The 19307-nt window shown below is 41.2% G+C and overlaps 1 protein-coding gene across 3 annotated transcripts in view; it reads right to left on the bottom strand.

Moving 5' to 3' along the window:
- Positions 1 to 192: 192 nt before the first annotated feature.
- The window catches only part of acsl1a (acyl-CoA synthetase long chain family member 1a), a 39978-nt gene continuing 20863 nt past the window's right edge, over positions 193 to 19307 (bottom strand). For 2 of the 3 annotated variants that reach the window (XM_088341765.1, XM_088341764.1), the window contains exons 8-21: positions 19001 to 19033; positions 13894 to 13945; positions 13749 to 13822; positions 12153 to 12230; positions 11799 to 11933; positions 11605 to 11739; positions 8476 to 8571; positions 8323 to 8395; positions 8161 to 8249; positions 6484 to 6600; positions 6260 to 6403; positions 6081 to 6182; positions 5937 to 6008; positions 193 to 1305 (exon numbers count right to left, since the gene is read on the bottom strand). In XM_088341765.1, the coding sequence (XP_088197891.1) occupies positions 1165 to 1305; positions 5937 to 6008; positions 6081 to 6182; positions 6260 to 6403; positions 6484 to 6600; positions 8161 to 8249; positions 8323 to 8395; positions 8476 to 8571; positions 11605 to 11739; positions 11799 to 11933; positions 12153 to 12230; positions 13749 to 13822; positions 13894 to 13945; positions 19001 to 19033 (1341 nt within the window). In that variant the 3' untranslated portion in view covers positions 193 to 1164. The remainder of the gene's footprint in view (positions 1306 to 5936; positions 6009 to 6080; positions 6183 to 6259; positions 6404 to 6483; positions 6601 to 8160; positions 8250 to 8322; positions 8396 to 8475; positions 8572 to 11604; positions 11740 to 11798; positions 11934 to 12152; positions 12231 to 13748; positions 13823 to 13893; positions 13946 to 19000; positions 19034 to 19307) is intronic. The other variant, XM_088341766.1, reaches the window with a different exon arrangement.

Genomic DNA, 19307 nt, shown 5'->3' with positions numbered 1-19307 from the left:
AGAAGTAATCCTGTGCATAAAAATCAGGGCCCAAAATTTCAAAATTAATTCATTAGCAATTATGGCCAAAATTACAGTTCATGCAGGCAAAAACAATGTGGGGTCACTGTGGAGTTTCAAGCACGGTATTTTTAAGTCAATGTCAGCACAGGGTTGAGTAAATAAAAGCAAGCGTGCGTATGAGAATGACTGATTCCGAGAGAGTGGAGGCTGGTGGAGTAATTTGCCATAAAAAAAATATCTATATTTTGTATTTTCTTTTATCACTTACATTAAAATAGAGTCAAGTGTGGTTTAATTATCACCTGTACGTAGATACATGATCTTTCTTATTTTGATTACATCAATATTGCTGCGCTAGTTCCTGTCTTTTTAAAGAAAAGTGGCTCTTCAGATTTACATTGTTTCATTTATATATTACCAATCATTATGTAACATAATGCACAAAATGACGCAATAGGGGGAAAAAGATAAAGCAAGAAAGAAGTATAACGCCAGGAAAAGGGAGAGAAGGAAGTAACAAATAAAAGGACAAAAGAAATATAAAGCTAGGAAAAAAGAACAGATTCAAGAAAACGGAAAAAAAGAAGAAAAATACATTCCTGGGGGTCTCAGTTTGTGTGCCATTCAAATAATATCCAAATGATTTGAATGTAACAGTCATCTCTGGCAACATTGTACTTCTATTTAAATACAATTCTGTCTTGTGCAAGCGACTAAAACCCATAAAATGTTAGTATATGTAATAAATAATACTTTAAAAACTGAAATCTCATGTACTAGTTGTACAAACAATTGACGTGTGTGGTATGTGCAAACTTTCCAATATTCCATTTGCCGATTCATAAAAAATTGAAAAACTATATGTTACCGGAAAACCAGAAGAATGTAACTTGAGTTGATCGGTTTGATGTTGCTCACCGTCGTTCCAGGCTCACAGACTGCGTGATTGCTCAGACCCGTGGAGGCTTAGAGGGAACGTTGATAAAGACTTAAATACCCACTCAAGACAAAAACTGATCATTTACATTGAAATTGCCTGATCCAAATTTCTTACTGGAGGATTGATAAAACCACTTAGTTAATTTGACCTGAAACTTTGAGGGTTTGACACCCCCCAAATACATGTTCCCATTCAGGAGTCGATGTTCCTGTTTTGTCCACTCAGACCTTCAGGCCGGCATAAAGTTTATCGATCTGCGCCCGGAAATGGTTCCTGAGATCGGCCCTCTTGGCCTTGAGCGTCGGTGTCAGGAGGCCGTTTTGCACAGAGAACATCTCTGGATGCAACGCAATGTCTCTCACCTAAGGGACAGAAAAAGGAAGGCTATATTACTAATTATTAGCTCACATTTATTTTCTCTTTAGTGTATGGTACATCTTTTCTTCTTGGGCTATAAAACGCACCAGGATATGAGATGAAACACGTGAACTCCTTTTCATAAACAAGTCAAACTTGACTAAGGCGCAAAATGAACCCTTGTGGCATGCAGGTACATATTATTTACATTTTCAATCAGAGATAAATCATTGAAAAGTAAACCCCTGGGAGCTACAGTTTCCCACGGTTTTAAAAAACATGTAGATGTTCAAAAAGTCATTGTGCTGTGATTTATATGTTATTGCATTTGAGAGCCATTCGCATACGATACAAAAAGCGTGCTATGTACAGTACAGGGTTGGGTAGGGTTACTTTAACTGGATTACTTTCAATTACTTTTGGATTACTCCAATACCAAATATGATAATAAAAGACAAAAGAAACTAAATATGAATAAAATGACTAAATTTTGTGCAGGCTTGGGGAGTAACGGAATACATGGAACGGCAAAAACGATGTTGGCAAGCTGTTTGGATTTATTTTCATTTTGTTTCTGTCGCATTTTATGTAGGTTTTACCGGAGATCAAAGCCAGAAGAGAAAGCTTACCACGTGTTGTGAGTCATAATTTTATTCATATTTAGTTTCTTTTGTCTTTTATTAGCATATTTGGTATTGGAGTAATCCAAAAGTAATTGAAAGTAATCAAGTTAAAGTTACCCTACCCAACCCTGGTACAGTATTTCGACGTATAAACATCCATTATAATTAGTTGGTGCTGGGTTCAACAGCACAACTCATTACCACTAGTGCTGTACTCAGTTTTATTATTATATCTTTCCATCTTTTGCCAAAAGGTTTGGCTCGCATCTCCTCCCAGAGCAGTCCAACTATTTATATACCAAAAATTCCAGCCCGGAAATGTATACTAATGATTACATGCTAACGGCTAAATGCTAACTACTTGATGCTAACAAATTAGGGTAATATCTACATGCTAAAAGGTTTTGATGTCAGCTACATGCTAACGGCTACATGTTAACAATTTATGTAAACGGACACATGCTAACAAATTATGCTAACAGCTACATCCAACTCAAGGCAAAAACTGGAAAAGGGAGAGAAGGAAGTAACAAATAAAAAAACAAAAGAAAATCTACCATGATCATATTCCTCAAGAGGCGTGACCGACAGCAAGACAAACACATACAATAACAAAGAAAATTAAAAAAGGGAAAAAATAAAAACCCACACAAAATTTTTGGGAACATGGCCCACCCAAACAAGTTATGCACCTCGGCACACTAGTTGGTCATGCTTTTGTTCGTCCAGATGGAAAAAAGAACAGATTTAAGATAAGGTACAAAAAGAAAAAGACGTTTTTGGGCGTCTTTGTCTCTGTTCGTGTGCTATTCAAATAATATCCAAATGATTTGAATGTAACAGGTATGCTAGGAATTTATGCTAAGCGCTACATAGAAATGAGTTATGCTAAACGTTACATTTTAACAGCTAGATGCTAACAAGATATGTGTATGGTTACATCCTAACAGCTACATGCTAACAGCTACATGATAACAAATTATGCTCACGTGTCATGTTAACACTTACATGCTATCCACTCATTAGCATCAACCATATACCCATGGTTAAATTTCATGTGGAACATTGACACGCTTGGGCTACCCCTGGAAACCTATTGAAAACTATGGACCCCATGCATTCTGGATGGGCCTATATAAATTGAATGGGCACATTCAAAATGTTTTTATAGTGTAATAACAGTGTTATTACTATTATCACTATGAATCTGATTTTTTTTTTAGACTTTACCCAACGCATCTCCTTATTGCTAACGACTACATGCCTATGATTACATACCTGATGCTACCGGTTTTATGCCGGTAACATCTTCCAGATCCAGCACCAACTCTCGCAATTGCCTCGGAAATCGTCTAGTCTTTCATATACAGTGGTACTTCTACACATGAATGCTTCAGGTTACAAAACTCCCGAACGGGAAAATATTTGCCTCTAGTTACGAAGGCGTTTCAGAATACAAAGTCAAAAATACAGTACAGTATGTGCCATTCGTCGCTCCTAGAGTTCTACCTGGCAACAGGTGCGTAAGCGTGAATCCCGGCATGCTCATCGTGTCTCCTTCCCGCTTTGTAAACAGTATACTATATGATATCCCTACGAAGAGCTAGAACTTGCAATAGATTACAAGAAAGAGACACAGAAAAGTGTACAAGGAGAGAAGAGGAAGAGACCATGCCTGGCCATTGAAACAAAGCAAGGAATTTTGAAAGGTATGAAAAAAAATGGATGCAGGATGCAGCCATCATTCCTTTAGCCTGAGTTAAAGACGCTTTGGCAAAATTCCATGAAGTCTCAGTCTTTGTGGAAAGGAATCCCCCAGAAAAAGTGTTAACAGGTCAAGCCATGGCTCATTATGACTATGTCTACCTCGCTCATTTGACAAGTGGTCAAAAGCTGGCGTAACAGACGTCGTTGGATCAGTTTTTCAAACAACGCCAGGCAAAAAAACACTGCTGAGGACCAGTAAACAAAGGGAAGTTGAAAGGTAAGAGTGTTTTTAATATTTCCTTTATTCTTAGTTTTTTTTACATTGTGTGCCTCTCGTTTTATGTTTATTGTGCGGTAATCTCATTTTAAAATGTATTTATTTCACATTCTGAATCTTTTTTATGATTTATCCCCTAAAAATAGGATACTTCTGCGGGGCTTGCAACAGATTTACATAACAAATGTTTCAGGTTACAAAGCTACTCCCAGAACTGATTAAATTTGTAACTAGGAGGTACCACTGTATTCAGTTAGTTTTGACTTTTAGGACTTGGACTGTCCCAATCTGTGGGGGGAATAAACTATAAATACAACTTGGGTAGGCCTAATGCTACTGAACATTTTAAGTGGTTGGAAGTCAAACAATATTCAATATTCAAATTCACGTCCAAATAATGTACACTAACATGCATTGTGTAACAAAAAAACCCACATGCCACGAGGGTTAAAACTGCTGAAAAAGTTAAGATTACACAAAAACATATATCCTAGACCTTTATCTATTATAAAATTTGTTTTAACCAATAAATTACCCGATTTTCTGCACTAAAAGACACCGCCTAAAATAATCTTTGGTCATGTTTTTTTATATTAAAGGTTTATGGATTACAGTTAACCTTGAATTGAAACCGCAGTAAATGTTAATTAGGGTATAACTGTTGTACATTTTATACACTTTACACATTCTGGTTACTAAATGTAGGGGAGAGGGGGCATGGAATGCAGTTATTATTTTTTTTCCTTTTTTGTTAACAAGACTTGCAATGTGGAGCTGAAAGCGCTGAAGAAAAATACTTCAAATGAGCAAAATTATCTTCAAAAATCGTAGACCCCCAGGATAATGTCTCTTCAAATTTAGCCTTGAGTAAGATGTCTTTCGGTCATTCTTTAGGGCATTTTCCCCACGACAAACTTTGCGTGATCATAAACTTTGCTGTGTTCTTGCAATGATGAATTTCGTCTCGATCCCTGCTATTGATTGAAAACATACATAATGCTGCTCTGCTATTGGCTGACATCACCCTTGCAATGTGTATGAGGCACATGGACAAGGGGCTTGGTAAGGTTAATTATTACTAGAAGTGGACCAATTATTGTCCGTGCTGACTAATGGCACCAAATTTTGGGGATTCGACCGACATTGGTATCGGCATTTTTATTTATTCAAAAGGACCGATTAAATATGTTTAAAATTAGTTTTTTTAGGTTTAGATGCAGCCAAGCCACGTTCCTGTTCCTACTCTCCTGTCATCCCCTCCCCTTAGAACTGGTGTGGACCAGGGAATCCAACTTTTTGAAACAAATTTAAAACAAAGGCGAGGGCTTGCGGCGGGTGGTGAGGCGATGTGATCTCTGCCCAACGCTCTGAACGTCAAAGTAAAGAAATTCAATGAAGCACAGGCAAACGGTGAGAGTAACTGTAACTCTCCGGTAGCCAAATGCCTTATCATCCAATTAATGACACGCATGAATGGACGAACAAGATTTCCACTGGAGTAAGATTGCGATCTTGACAGAATAAGTGGGGAAATGTCTAGCACAAAAAGACACCTGTTTGCGGACTTTGTCTGCAGCTGTCAATCTCAAAACATGCTGACCATGTGACTGATCTTAAGCTCTCCCATCCCCCGCGCACATGACAAAGTAATAGGAGAGACCATGTATTGCTACTATTACATAAAGGGGAGTACATACCGATACTAGTTACAAACTAAGGAGGGGTACATTATAATTAGCGGACTGATCACAGTTTGACATTATAGTTTTCAGCCCAACTGGAAAAATAAACCTGATTAGTCATTTGCTGACACTACTTGTCAGAAAAAAATCCAAGCATTTATGTATAATGAATTTTGTTTGACTACTGTACGAGTTCTTTTTTAGAGCTGTTTAAGCCCGTGGCTTGATATCCGGCGCAGCTTATACAAAAAGAAAGGTGGGTTTTCCTTAAACTTGAAAATCAGGTGTGCTCTGTAGTCCAGAATTTACAAGGAGGACAGAGATTGAAAAAAGCCATCGAAGCTCACCTGTTCAAAAGACTTAAGTCCAGCTTCCTTGCCTAGCCGTTGGAGGTCCTCCAAGATGGCATCTTTAACATCCTACAAAACAGGAACGAGCAAACAAAGTGAGGCTGAATGCTTCCAGGACCCTGTCGTTCAAAATCGCCTTACATTGCTCTTGCACAAGTCCAAGTAGGATCCGCCGACGCCTCGTTTCTTGATCCAAATCGGTAAAAAGTCCGGATCGGGCACCACGACGGCCACCAAACACGCCTTTCCACGCACAACAACATCAAATCAAAGAAAGGATCTCGCTCGATTTTGTCAGGAGAGGACGACGAGGCGCTCGCCTGCAAGCTGTCGCCGTGCACGAAGATCTGCGCCACCGGGTCGCTGCGGTTGTAAATGTTCTCGATTTTCTCCGGAGCGATGTATTCGCCCTGCGCCAGCTTGAAGATGTGCTTCTTCCTGTCGATGATCTTCAGAGTGCCGTTCTGATGAAAAACGGAATGGTGTCACGGCCAAGCGGACCTTCTTTCTCTTCTGTGCGCGCGACTCAAAGTCCCGACCTTACCGGAAGCCATTTGCCAATGTCCCCTGTGTGCAACCATCCGTTTTTGTCGAGAGCCTCCGCTGTTTTTTCAGGGTCTCCAAGGTAGCCAAGGAACACATTTGGTCCTTTGACACAAACCTGAAAACACATGATAGAATTTAGATTTTTTTTTTTTTTACCAGTCGCAACGTCCCAGAACCTTAATTTTACGATCCTGTCGCAGGAATGTCATCATTGGGCAGACATGTCCAAAGTCCGGCCCGTTAAGCCCTATGATCAAATTTTTCCTGGCCTGTGCCCTCTCATAAAATTCATAATATGTGCCCACCAGTAATGTCGACTGCAAAATCAGCATTTCACCAGATGATGGCAGTAGCCCTTTGGCTACCTTGCCCTTGGCTTTCTGTGAACATTTGAACCCACCCCATTTTCTAAATGGCCACTGTAAATAAAAACAAGAAAGCAGACTGTGAGGGTAGCCGCTTCCAGGACAAGTGGAAACTGGAGTATTTTTCCACCAGAATCTGAAATAACTGCGCCTGCCTAGTTTGCCAAGAGACTGTAGCTGTTTTCAAAGAATATAATGTCAAAACACGCCGACTACGACAAGCTAACTGGAAACAAATGCTGAGAAAAGGTGAAACAACTGGAAGCTGTTTTAACGGCACAGCAATGCTTTTTCACTAGAACCTATGAGTCAAATGTAAACGCTACAAAGGTGAGGTACGAGGTCACGACGTGGATCGCCAATCACTGCAAACCTTTCACAGAGGGAGAATTTATTAAAAATTAGTTCAAAGAATGGCAGGCTGAAACGTTAGCCCTCACCCATTTTCAGCTTATCAAATCCTGCCCACTCTCAGTTTGGACACCCCTGTCCTAAGAGGACAGTATGTATTATCTGGCCACTAGATGTCAAAGTATGGTGTAGTGCAACCGAAAATTAGTGCTGAAAAGCACAAAAAGAACACAAACTACCTCTATGTGAGGTTTAATTTATTGACTTTAGATGATAGTTCATGTATTTTTGGTCATTTAGTATTTTTTGACCACTGGTAGGCAAGAAATAATTTACACTGTCCCCTTAGGTGTGGCCTAACTAAAGACTAAAAAGCACCAACACCGTTTTCGTATTGTTTTCTCCTTTAACGCAATTGGTGTTGTCATTGTTTTCGACTTGTCCTTCCGATTATCACCGTCTTGGGACCCATTACTATGGGCACAGCGAGGAAATAAAACCAACAAAATCACAATAAAATCAGATGTGGTCCCTCTCAAATGCGCCAATTGACTGAACATATAGAAGAGATGGAACAGGGCATTATTGTCATCAACTGTAAAGGAGTGTAATCGACCTGCAGTTTTTTGTTTTTTGAATTCTTAGCAGTATTATGCCAAGGCAAAGGCCCGCGACCCACTAAAAATGGGTCCAGGACCAACTTTTTTGTCCCGGCCCACCAGTTGAGAAACACTGTACTAGTGGTCTTGTTAGCCATTTATCTCTCTCACAGTGGACATGCAACTTCGATGAAGATTTCAGACCCCTCCATGATTTATAAGAGGGAGGAATATCAAATTAGCTGGGCCTTTTTGTTTAAAATTGAACTCCTGAAAGGAAATTATGACTGTACTGCACTCAGAAATGGAATTCTGTTCATTTGACATTTTTCCCGACGCCAACAAACATCGGCAACCAACCTCTCCTTCGCCCGTGGCGGCAAAGTAGTTCATTTCTTCCACATCCACCAGTTTGATGGCGTTGCAGGGCAAAGGAGGTCCAACGTGACCTAGAAAAATATCACAGGAAAGAATACTGAATGGCTTTGTAGTTTTCTGGAATTTGTAACTCTGTCGTGTTACCGGCCGTCCAGTCGCCCGGCATGGACATGGAGCATCCAGCTGTGCATTCCGTCTGCCCGTAACCTTCGTAAAACTGGGGAAAATTGGAGCAGGACGGCACTCATGGTGATAATAACCACGGAATGGAAGTGTTGGTGTCGTCACGGAACTCACTTGGCAACCCAGCGCCACTCGCAGAAAGGTGAGCACGGTGGGGGACACGGGGGCGGCTCCTGTCAACATTAGCCGGACGCGGCCTCCCAAACTCGCCTGGAAAAGAAAAAAAGAAAATTATGAGACTCTCTCTGACTCTTTTCTTTGTGGGTAAAATAAATATTTTGGTCATTCAACTTGGCATGGACAGGGGGGGGACGTGTCCCCAGCAATATTATGTGATCACTTAAAAAAGTGGGCTATGTCCCCACCAGGACCAAGGTTGGGAGAGGTTTAATAATGTAATCTTATACAGGTACTAGTTTCCTTTTTAAAAATGTAAACGGTAACATAAGAGAAAAACCATAATATTGCGGTAATTTAACTTCATTACTTTCGAATTACAGATACTCCTCTACTTACAACCATTTGACTTTCGTAAAACGGTAAATACATTCTTTTAGGGATGTCAAAAAATATCCAGGCACTGCTGTAAGTTAGATTTTGTATTGTGAGCACCTTTTTCCAAGTACAGGACAGTACTGTAGTGCTTCTTTCCGGCGTGTGGTGGTGCTGTGAGAGGTCACCCAGCATCCACCCCGAAGAAGAAATCCGCTTTCTCTTCGTAGTTAGTGTTTTTTATACTGTATCCCCAGCGCTAACAACTATGACAGTTTTATTGTTTCATATCTCGCACATCCATTCAATATGGTTGGTGTATATTGTAAAGAGGAGGCGAGCTGTTTCTTTTGAAAGGAAAGTGCAATAAGAAAGCTTGATGCGGTTGAGAAAATGGTTGGATCGCTTTTTTTCTGCCACTTTTTACCAGGAGGATGTCGCCTAACTCTTGGAGCTAATCTTCCAAAAGTAAGTTAAACTTCACTTTATTTATCTTTATAGAGCATATTATTTTATGAAATGTTTATTTTTCAGTACAAAACAATAAGGGTTACTTATACAAGCATTAAACATACAGAATATAACACTGACGCAACTTTCTAACAAATTCAACTTACGAACAACCTATCTTGTTCATAAGTCTGGCAGCATTTGTACATTCAATAACAGAATATTTTCGCTAAAATTATATTTTTTTACCCTGAAATATTCCTAATTAGGGATGGCATATAAAAGAACATAATATTCCTTGTCTTGCTCATGAAAATTGAAAATGGAGTGAAACTTTAAATAACATACGTTGCTAAAAAAAGTGCATGAAATAAATACCCAAATTATATCCATCTGATATCGAGTTGCTGATTAAAAACAGCCCAAAAAGTAACGATACTGGTATCATTATCAATAAAGTCAGGCTGGTATCAGTACTCACCCATCTCCACTTAAAATAACCAAAATTATATGCCAGTTTACACACCAAAATATGTATTTTTTAACTGGATTTTGTTTCACGAATAAATATAAGGGGGAAAAGTTATCGTACAATTTAAAAAAAAATTGCAATGTTACCATATTTACCTATATGTGACCAAAACTTGTTGCTCTTATATTACTGTTAAGAATACAAATAAGCATGACTTGACTTCTTGTTTTACTAGAAAAACATTTAAAAAATATAGTAAAATGCAGGCAACATTAAAAAAAGGATATATATACAATAAAATTAAAAATCTTTCTTTAAAACGGGAAAAAATACTTGATTTTATGTGATAGAGTGGGCACTTTTAGTAGTGTGTAATTTCATTTTAATTTGAAATGTTTTGCATTCCCGACTGCACACTTTCTTTTTAGACTTACTGAAAATGTCGCATTAATTTAATTATCTCAAAGTTTCATTAATAGCAAGTGAAAAATTGAGTTGTATGAGAAAAATGTATTCAATGGGCCATTAACATACAGGCGACTGCATTTATGACCAACATATGAAAGAAAATAAATTATGAGAATTTCCAGAATATACCACTAGAGGGCCTAATACTTGAGACCGCTCATCACTATTACCAGTTACTGCCAGTTAGTGCTTGCGTTTCCCGCCATAAGGGCCGATCCCGCAGGCTTGTATCGTTTTTCCTTCACTTTGCTTACGAATCATCAACAGTCTCTCGTGCTCCCTCACTCCTCCATCATGCATACATTTCAGTTAGCAACCGCCTACTTCCTCCACCATAAGTGTTCATGATAAACTCATAATTTGATATCGTTAATCTTATTTTGCTTACTACTGTGTTTTTTAGTGATCAGGAAGATGTACTCTTGAGCTATTTAGGGTTAACCTGGATAATTCTGGGAGGCCATAAACAAATCAACTGGTTTTCAGTTATTTTTTATGGCGAAAATGTGTCCAAGATACAATAAATTGTACATACGAGCTAAAAATAAATAAAATTATTGTTTGAATCTGGTTTCTTATTTATCACAAGGACGCCCCAAATAATACACACCGTCCCTTTTAAAAGTGGCCTAAAAAGCAGAACCGATCAATCATCACAACAGGTTCTTCCTTTCTACGAATATAACGTGTTCCATTGGTAATTTGCAAAATAAGGATAATTTTCCTTTTTTTTTAATTACTGCATATTTTTGTTTGAAAATGTTATCCCTAAAGCGAAATTATGGATTTCCCACTCTTTTTTTAGTATTGTTTTCCTATTATGCATCCATCATATTTGTCTAGCGGAACGGCGGGTGGGTGGTTAACGCGCAGCCCCATGGTGCAGATGATCAGGGTTCAAGTCCAGCTACTGCAGCCTCCACGTGTGGAGTTTGCATGTTTTCCCTGTGCCTGCGTGGGTTTCATCCGGGCACTCCCAAATTTCCTAAAACATGCATGTCAGGTTGAATTGCCGGTTCATATTGTCCCTAGGTGTGATTGAGTGAGTGAGTTGTCTGTGTGCCCTGCGACTGGCAACCAGTTTGAGGGTCCCCTGCCTACTGGGATGGGCTCCAGCATCCCCGCAACCCTAATGAGGATAAGCGATGCAGATGATGGATATATTTGCCCAAAAAAAGACTGTCCTTAAATGAGCAAAAATTCTCATAAACTATTGCTTACATAAGGATCTCTTTTCTTATTTTACAATAATTTGGACGTCGCAAACAAATGATTATCGTATGTAGCGGGGCAAATGTATTTCAATACTGAGGATTCCACACATTTTCATGGATTCCTTGCAACTGTACCCGAGCACTTACCTGTACTTTCCTGAAGATGAGCTTATCCCACACACTGTCCCGCCTGACCACGCCGCTATTAAGCTCGGAAAGCTTCCTCCGGAACGCCAAATCCAGCATCCATCGTTTCAGCGGAGTGTTGGCTTGGCTAAATATCTGCACAGGGCGTCACCGTTTTTGAAATCCGCACAGGAAAATCATAAAAGTAGACCGACCTTATCAAACATGCGATTGAGGAGCCGCGGCACCACGGGGAAAAACGTCGGCCGCAGTTCTTTCAAGTCGTCCATCAGGAGGCGGATGTCACCCTGGAAAAAGCCTATGCGAGCGCCTTGCATGAGGATGACGCCCTGATGGAGCAAGTTCAAACTCGGTCACATTCGGCCCGGTACATTCGAATAACTTTGGGATCCACGGTGAAGATTTTAAGCGAGGCGTGAGACCAAAAGTGGGCAACTTCAGAAACAAAGAGAACCGCAAGACTCCAAACAAGTGAATATTAGTGTCAACACAACACGGCGGCCGGTTTCCAGGACCGGATAGATCTGAGGTGCCCACCGTCGGCGTACCTGAACGACTCTCTCGAGCATATGAGCTAAGGGGAGATAGGAAATGAGAACATCACGGCAGCCCAGCATGCAGTGCACCTGCGGAGGACACAGCACAAAACACATGCGCGTGGTCATTCCGAGAAGATACCTGCACCACTCTCTCTAACATATGAGCCAAAGGTAGGAAGGAGATGTGCACGTCTTTGGAATGGGCCTGAAATTTACCCTGTTGCATTACACAGCACAAGAATGTTCACTGTTGCGATTTGGGGCATTAAAAGGAAGATATTCAAATACTCCATGCCAGGGGTCTCCAACCTTTCAACCTTAGAGCTACTTTTTTTTGTTTCTCATAACTCAAAGGATCCGCAGTTTGATGTGAATTTCTAAAACTTAGCTAGATGGCTTGCTAAATAGCTAAAAAGGTAGCATGGTAGTTGGCTAGAACAGTAAGAGGGTAAAAAAACAAAAGGGAGCTAAATAGCTAGCTAAAAGAGTAAAAAGCCCTCACAACAGATGGATAAAAAGCTAAAAACAAAGCAAGATAGCTAGCTAGAAAGGAGACCAAAATTAAGCTCGATAATTAGCAAAAAAGGCAAAATGTTAAAGGCTAGATACCATGCAACAAAAGTAAAGTTTTTTGCCAGATAGCTAAAAAAAACCCACCTTTTTTGCTTATTTGCTTTGTAAAAACATTTAATTGGATTTTTTTGTATTTCTTGTAAAATAAATCAATAAAAATATTAAATATATTTGTTTAATACATTTATAAATGATCATTCTCTTAATAATTGCCTAAAAATAATAATGAATACTTGAATAGATTTTTTTGTCATTAAAGCTCCTGAACTGGAAGTTATTTGAATTTCTAAAACAACTTATGTTATTACAGGGTTCCTACAGCTCAAGGTGAATGAGAATCGAGACTTAATGACTTTAAAAAAAAAAATGTAAGCCTGAGTCGAAAAATACACAATTGAAACAAAAAACACATTTCTTGCACACGGTACATTGTGCCTCATACACATAACCTCGCACAGATTTTGTCGGAGAGGCTCTTCTCATTATATCTACATTTCCACATGCCCCAAGTAAAGGTCTCTGTCCGAAGTTCCTATGTGTATTGTGGTTAGATCTAAGACATGCGTCTGCTCTGAAAGACTGACTGAAACCACATCGCCGTTTTGATAGTTCCGTTATTGTGGTTACATTATGTTCCACAGAAGCAAATTGGTGATTTATCAAAAAGACATGATAATTGTTACTTAATCTTTCGAGTTCAAACAAATGAATCTTATATGTTTACATTTTAAAGACTTTGGAAAATTGGATTTAAGAGATCATGAATGCCTTTGGAGACTTTTCAAGGATCCGCGGGAACCCTGTATTACCAGGTTAATTATTAAACAATAGGGTTAAAAGGGCTCAGTCAACATATATATATATATATATATATATATATATATATATATATATAAAATTTTTTTTTACAAGAAAACCACAATGATCCAGCACTGGTGAGCAATTTTCAGAAGAGGTTCACCAAGGCACCCCGTTGGAGACCCCTGCTTTATTACTTTCCCACTCTTTTTATCAAAGGAACAACGTGTTTACCTCGGTGAGTTTGAGAAAAGCTCCCGTATTTGCGATGACATTTCCATGGGTGAGCATTGCACCCTTGGGGTTTCCTTAAAACACATGTAATAATAGATTTTTTAAAAGGATAAAAAGGTAAAAATGCAGCGTTATCAGATTTTACCTGTAGTTCCAGATGTGAAGCAGATAAGCGCAAGGTCCTCTGGTTTGGGTGGCTGTAATCATGTTGCACGAGATATGATTAAAAAAAAATAAAAAAGCTGGATTAAAAAAAGCATAAATTCGATTTTTCTTCAAAAGAGAATGATTTAATTATCAAAAATGACCCCTGGAATAAGGCAAACCCCGCTATATGACGTTTCGGCTGTACGGTAGGAAATTGTTTTTTTTTTTTGGCCCCTCTATACGGAATTATTCCCAATATACGAAACAAAATATTTCGCATGCCCAAAAACTTACGAAATTCAAACTTCTCCAAGATAGTTGTTTGCTATTGGTCCATGTCACGGCATTGTGAAAATGCTGCTACTGGCTGAACTACCTCCCACAATACTTTGTTCAGTTAAGAGTCTCGTGTGCTTTTTTTTGTGAGTCAAAAACATGATAAAGTATTTTTTGTACTGTATTTATGTTATGGGTCCAGAAGTAAGTAGTGATGCTAAGAGGCAAAAATGTGCTAACCATGGAAACAAAGCTTGCGATTATCAAGAGATATGAAGAAGCTATGAGAATCACTACCCTAGCTATAAATAAGGATGGCAATGACATTTTTTTAAGGGCATGACAATCCTCACAAGTGCAAGTTTTAAATCAATTTCAATTTAAATCCACTGTTGCCGTCTCCTTCCCCCTTCTGCATCCAACCGCTGACTGCACTGCACCAGCTCGTGTCATGTCACAGCCTATATGTCACTTATATATGTATTTATGATGTTATTTAATCATATAAACATATATTACAAACAAATAGTATTCAGTTTGAATGTTTTACATATGTTGGCCTAGAGAGGGATGGGCTCCACCAGGCTGTGCTTGCCCAAGACACACCACAGGAAATGGTGCCCCTACGACGCTAGTGGATAAGGGATCCAACCAACTAACCTACCAACCAACTAACTAACTTACTAACCTACTAACCCACCAACCTATACACTAACCCGCTGCTGCCCCTAGATGCTAGTGTTTAAGGGATCCAACCAACCAACTCACCCACCAACCAACTAACCCACCAACCAACTCACTTGCACACTAACCCACTGCCCCTACGACATTAGTGGTTAAGGGATCCGACCCTCCAACCCACTGCCTCTACGACGCTAGTGGTTATGGATCCAACCAACCAACCAACCAACTTACACACTAACCCGCTGCCCCCACGACTCTGGTGGTTAAGGGATCCAACTAACCAACCAACTAACCCACCGACAAACTAACCAACCAACTAACCCTACAACCAACAAACCAACTTACACACTAACCCGCTGCCCCCTCGACGCTAGTGTTTAAGGGATCCAACCCACCAACCAACCAACTAACCAACCAACTTAGTTGGGAAAATGGCGGCGCCCCCTATGGCTGCGGCTGGATCTGCTCCCGACAGTTTCTCACATTCTAGTCAAAAACCCCAATCTTCGACTCAGTTTATGAGGGCGAACAAAGACAACTCTAACTGTAGATTAATATACGATCGCAGTTTCTTGCTGGATATGCGAACATCCAGAAATCCAGCGCAAATTTCGACGATCACTCTGGAGTGTTTACTTAGCCTCGGAGTGCTACGTCAACAGAACGAAGCGGCCGACAAAGCAGCGAGTAAAAGTGGCAAGCGGAAGCGCTGTGACCGGGGAAGGAAACGAGGTTGTCGGGCCGGGCTAACGGCTCGGATGAAGGCTAAACCCTTCAAAACGCCTCTACCATCCATTTTCCTATCCAACGTCCGCTCCCTGGACAACAAACTGGACCATTTACAATTGGAATTCTCATCGAACCGCGAGTTGACGAACTGTTGTGCTTTAATTCTGACGGAGACATGGCTAAACTCATCTATCCCGAATGACGCTGTTAGCATTGTGGGGCTAACTGCTTTCCGCGCCGATAGAAGCGGCGAGCTCACCGGCAAAAGAAAGGGAGGCGGTCTATGCATTTATACAAACAACAACTGGTGTAGAAATGCGAAGATAATCTCGAATCACTGCTCACGAGACATTGAACTTTTGACGGTGATCTGCAGACCATTCTACCTACCGAGGGAGTTTAGCGCGACCATCATTACTGCCGTGTACGTGCCCCCCAGCGCTAATACGAAGGAGGCAATGGACGTTCTCTACCGAACTGTGAGTGAACTGCAGCATGCTTACACCGAGTGCATTTTTATTGCGGCGGGGGACTTTAACCAGGCCAATATGAAAACAGTTCTCCCGCATTTCCATCAGCATGTAAATTTTGCTACAAGAGGTAGGAACACATTAGACCTGGCCTACACAAACATCAAAGGTGCATATAAAGCAGCCCCCCGCCCCCACCTTGGCTCATCAGATCACCTTTCTGTTATGCTAATTCCAGCATACAAGCCCCTGCTGACCAGAGAAAAACCTACAGTGAAGCAGGTGAGGGTGTGGTCTGAGGGGGCAATGGAGGCACTACAGGACTGCTTTGATTGCACTGATTGGGACATGTTTAAATCGGCTGCCACTTACAACAACAAAATAAATATAGATGAGTACGCCATTTCTGTGTCAGCCTATATCAGTAAATGTGCAGAAGACGTCAGCAATACCAAAACTATATGCACCCGTGCCAATCAGAAGCCCTGGATGACTGCTGAGATACGCAAACAACTAAAAGTACGGAACCTTGTCTTTAAATCTGGGGACATGGAGGCGCTGAGATCAGCGAGGGCTAACCTGAACCGTGCTATCAGACTAGCAAAGCGAACGTACAGTCAAAAAATCCAGGAACGTTTCCTCAACAAAACCAACACCAGGGATATGTGGAAAGGCATTCAGGCCATTACCAAATACAAGCCAACCACCGCCCCAGTGCAGGACACTAGCATGGACTTTCTAAATGACCTCAACAAATTCTTTGGAAGGTTCGAGGCACAAAACGGCACCACTGCAGCGAAAGCGGTTCCAAATCAGGACGAAAGAGCACTCCACCTGGACTCATCTGACGTGAGGAAGACCCTGAGAAGGGTCAACACAAGGAAGGCTCCAGGCCCGGACAACATTCCGGGGCGGGTACTTAGGGAGTGCGCCGATCAGCTGGCTTGTGTACTAACAGACATTTTCAACACCTCGCTAGACCAAGCCAAAGTACCATCATGCTTCAAATTTGCCAACATCATCCCAGTGCCAAAGAAACCCCAGATCTTATCATTCAACGATTACCGGCCCGTTGCACTGACTCCTATCATAATGAAGTGCTTTGAGAGACTGGTTAAAGAGTACATCACCTCCAGTCTCCCCTCCTCATTCGACCCCTTTCAGTTTGCCTACAGGACAAACCGCTCCACCAGGGATGCCATCTCCTCTGCGCTTCACCTGAGCCTGACACATCTAGAGGAGAAGAACACCCATGTGCGGATGCTGTTCCTGGACTTCAGTTCAGCATTCAACACCATCATCCCACAACACCTGGTAGACAAAATGAGACTCCTGGGTTTCAACACCCCCCTGCGGAACTGGCTGCTGGACTTCCTCTGTGACAGACCCCAATCAGTGCGGATAGGTCAGAACAGTTCAGATGTCATCTACCTCAGCACGGGCTCCCCCCAAGGCTGCGTCCTAAGCCCCTTGCTGTTCACCTTGATGACACACGACTGCGTCCCTAGGTCCGCCACAAACCACATCGTGAAGTATGCTGACGACACAACAGTGGTGGGCCTCATCAGGGATGACAACGACCTAGCCTACAGAGAGGAGGTGGAGCAGTTGGTGGGCTGGTGCAGGGACAACAGCCTGGTCCTGAATGTTGACAAAACTAAAGAGATCATTGTCGACTTTAGGAAAAACCAGCCCAACCATGCCCCACTTTGCATCAACAACAAGGCTGTGGAGGTTGTCAGCAGTATCAAGTTCCTGGGGGTGCACATTACAAACAAACTCACCTGGTCCGTGAACACTGCATCACTGGTTAAGAGGGCACAGCAGCGCCTGTACTTCCTGCGGAGGATGAGGAGAGCCCACCTGCCCCCACCCTCCCTCATCACACTCTACAGGGGCACCATAGAGAGTATCCTGACCAGCTGTATCTCTGTGTGGTGTGGAGGCTGCAGCGCTACCGACTGGGGTAGTGTGAGGAGGGTAACGAGGACAGCAGAGAAAATAATCGGGACTACACTTCCCTCAATTCAGGACATTGGCCAGAAGCGCTGCCTATCCCATGCTAAGAACATTACCGGGGACCCCTCTCACCCCCATCATGGACTGTTCACTCTGCTAGCCTCTGGGAAGAGGTTCTGCAGTGTGCGGTGCAGGACCACCAGGCTCCGCAATAGTCTAGTCCCCCTGGCCATTAGACTGTTAAATGGTCAATCTAACATATAGTTAACTTTTTGCACTACTGGCAGTTTTTTTATAGCTTGCCACTCATTGCACATTGCTCTCTGCACTATGGTAATTACAGCGTTATTGTTACAGTGTTAATGTTACTGTGTACCTGACTTGTTAACCTGACTGCCCATTTTGCACATCTGGTTAGCTACTCTTCTTGCACTATCGGCACTATGGTAAAATACTATACGTAGCCAATTACAATACAACTTTATTTATATCTGTACATTCAAGGAAACTGTGGGGGTCAGATGCATCGACATTTCGTTCTGTATACACGTGTACTAGAATGACAATAAAGTAGATCTGAATCTGAATCTGAAACTTACATACAAACCCGCTGCCCCCACGACTCGTGGTTAAGGGATCCAACCAACCAACTAACCCACCAACCAACTAACCTACCAACCAACCAACTTACACACTAACCCGCTGCCCCACGACACTAGTGTTTAAGGGATCCAACCAACCAACTAGCCCACCGACCAACTAACCTACCAACCAACCAACCAACCCTCTGCTCCTACGACCCTAGTGATTAAGGGATCCAACCAACTAACCATCTAGGGCACCATAGGCTTCGAAAGCATCAGCCATACATTACCAACCGTTGTCTACCACCGCTATGCTGCAATCTCCCTATGCAATCCCCACCTAAGAACGAATTCATGTCATATCCTGGGGGCCTACTGTAATAATGCATGTGCTTTTACTTACCATCGGCTCATGGAGGTTGGCTTTTCCCAAGTCCTGTAGAAAAACAAAAACATTCAATTCTACTCAAAGTCAAAAGATGATCAGTTTTTGTTTTATAATGTGCGGATTTGGGTACTGGTTATTTGAAAAATACTGAGAATACTTTGGTTAAAAATGGGCCTCTTAAATACGTGGATCAATTTAATCCAACAATTTGGGCTGATCAAAAGAAAACGTCTTTTTTAGAGGGGTAAGGGCCTATTTTAAATATATTTTTTTTATAAGTTTATGATTTAAAAACAACTTTGAGCTTTTATAAAGTTTGGCA

Source organism: Urocampus carinirostris, chromosome 8 (assembly GCF_059441175.1).
Source record: "Urocampus carinirostris isolate Australia breed hairy pipefish chromosome 8, RoL_Ucar_1.0, whole genome shotgun sequence".
Lineage (NCBI taxonomy): Eukaryota > Metazoa > Chordata > Actinopteri > Syngnathiformes > Syngnathidae > Urocampus > Urocampus carinirostris.
The sequence above is the reverse complement of the archived record's forward strand: the minus strand, read 5'-3'. Positions and strand labels throughout refer to the sequence as shown.